The sequence below is a fragment of the Antrostomus carolinensis genome, unplaced genomic scaffold, assembly GCF_000700745.2.
Source record: "Antrostomus carolinensis isolate BGI_N321 unplaced genomic scaffold, ASM70074v2 scaffold38311, whole genome shotgun sequence".
Lineage (NCBI taxonomy): Eukaryota > Metazoa > Chordata > Aves > Caprimulgiformes > Caprimulgidae > Antrostomus > Antrostomus carolinensis.
Window position 1 is genome coordinate 1 of NW_010292778.1, and position 2,487 is coordinate 2,487.

The 2,487-nt window shown below is 53.7% G+C and overlaps 1 protein-coding gene across 1 annotated transcript; it reads left to right on the plus strand.

The window, feature by feature from the left end:
- Positions 1-139: 139 nt before the first annotated feature.
- Positions 140-2,424, plus strand: LOC104532008 (cerebral cavernous malformations 2 protein-like; the record flags this gene model as incomplete). Its single annotated transcript, XM_010177084.1, has 2 exons — positions 140-278; positions 2,141-2,424. Coding segments are annotated over 2 exons (423 nt in total), but the record flags the coding sequence as incomplete, so codon positions are not given.
- Positions 2,425-2,487: the final 63 nt, after the last annotated feature.

Here is a 2,487-nt window from a genome sequence, read left to right on the forward strand (position 1 = left end):
CCTGTCCTCACAGCAGAGCTGCTCCAGTCCCCTGGAACAATAAATACCAATAAATCCAGTAAAAGCCAGTTCCAGGTTTCCCATCATCTCTTCCTCCTATAAAAGTCCCTGATGTTGGTGATGTGCTTCTCTTCCACAGCTCCGAACGAAGCTCTCCTCCCAGGAGATCCAGCAGTTCGCCATGCTCCTGCACGAGTATCGCAACGGGGCGTCCATCCACGAGTTCTGCATCAACCTGAAGCAGCTCTATGGGGACAGCAGAAAGTTCCTGCTCTTAGGTGAGTGTCATCTGCCAGGGATTGATCGTGGACACAGCGCTGAGGGACATGGGTTAGTCGGGGACTGGTCAGTGTTGGGTTCATGGTTGGACTCCATGAGCTCAAAGGGCTTTTCCAATCCAGACCATTCTGGGATCCTGTGAGTTGGGGTCTCTGGCCTGTGGGGAGACAGGTCTCAGGTGGGTGCTGAGCCAACCTGCCCCCCAACCCCATATTCTAACCCTGGGGGGGGTTCAAACCTGGCCAGGCTGGATGAGGCCAGGCTGGATGAGGCTTTGAGCAACCTGGTCTAGTGGAAGGTGTCCCTGCTGCTGGCAGGGGGGTTGGGACTGGAGGAGCTTTAAGGTCCCTTCCAACCCAAACCAGTCTGGGATTCGATGATTCAAACAGCTCAGGGACCAAACCCCAGCTGCTTTATGTCGCTGAAGAACCACATTCTCCTGGGGCAGAGCTGCCACTCCCCACAGGTCTGACGATGTGAGGTGGAGAGGTGGGGAGCAGCAGATCTTCTACCCAAGCTCAAACCATGCTGGAAAACTCCTCTGAATACTTTTCTTTCAGTTTTAGAGTCATTTTGGTTGTAAAAGACCTTTAAGATCATCAAATCCAACCATTTTTGATTGCCCACAGTTTTTTTCCAGTAGCAACTGGAGCCCTAAAGCTGAGACTGATGCTGAGAAATGGGGGGAATATCTCATTTTTGACCAGTAAGGACACACACCACCAGGGTAGAGGTGGGTAAGGGAGAGAGATGATGCTCTGTACCTGCAGCTGGAGCAGGATGGGACCCATCTGGAAGAAGAGACATTTAAATCACCTTCACTTCAACATTTACTGGTGTACCTCTAAGTACAAAAGCAAAATTAAGAGGAAAAACCAGTTATTTAAATATTAAAACCCCAGTTATTCAAATTCCTCAGAGGAGAATTAACAGTGTCCCCATGTCCCTCTCTGCTCGGTGGCAGGTGACACCCACCCTGCTTGTGCTTCAGGCACCAGCTGACACCGTGATGGCCGTGAGCTGGGTCAAGCTGAGCAATATGTGTCCGTGAGGAATGAGCAGTTGATCCTTTTGAGCTCCCAAAATCCCATTTCTGCAGGATTTTGTCCTTGGTGGGCAGCAGCTGCAGTTCTCGCAGGTCTAAGTGGGTGATGTGGCCATGAGCTGGAGCTCCAGTTGTCCCTCTCCACCTAAAACAGGCTCCTCCAATGTTCCCCGTGTGTTTTGTGGAGCTGGAGCAGGACATTCCAGCTGGATTTGGTGTCTGGGTTCTGCTGGGAGGTTCAGAAGCTCCAGGGAATTCCCAACAGCTGAGGAAATCCACATGGAAATCTCTCCTGGGTGTCTCCTGCGTGGTCACGTCGTATGGAACACCTGACACCACTCGGGGTTTCCTCCTCATTCTTTGGGGAAGGGTTTAGAGAGGAAGGGTGTGAGGAGAGGCTGAAGGCACTTGGTTTGTTCAGCCTGGAGAAGAGGAGACTGAGAGGAGATCTCCTGGGGGTCTAGAACTTCCTCCCAAGGGGCAGAGGAGGGGCAGGCGCTGATCTCTTCTCTCTGGCCACCAACAAATGCCAGGAGCAGAGGGAATGGCAGGAAGATGTGGCAGGGGAGGGTGAGGTTGGCCATGAGGAAAAGGTTCTTGAGGCACCCAGAGGGTGGTGGAGCACTGGAACAGGCTCCCCAGGGAGGTGCTGATGGCACCAAGCCTGACAAGATTCCAGCAGCATTTGGCCAAGGCCCTCAGGGACATGGTGTGAATGTTGGGCTTGTCCTGTGCAGGGACAGGAGTTGGACTCCAGCATCCTGGTGGGTCCCTCCCAGCTCACAACAGCCCATGATGTTCTTCCCCTTCATCCAGGTCTTCGTCCCTTCATCCCTGAGAAGGACAGCCAACACTTTGAGAACTTCCTGGAGACCATTGGGGTGAAAGATGGTCGGGGCATCATCACAGACAGTTTTGGGAGGTACAGGAGGACGCTCAGCACCACTTCCAACTCCACCACCAATGGCAACGGCGCCGCCGACGGCAGCTCGGATGATCAGTCCGTCCCCTCAGAAGAGGACGAGTGGGATCGAATGATCTCACACATCAGCAACGACATCGAAGCCCTGGGCTGCAGCATGGACCGGGATTCCTCCTGAGAGGGAGTTGGGCTTGGACCACCCTGGCATCTCCCACCACCGGGATCATGCTGGGATCCCACC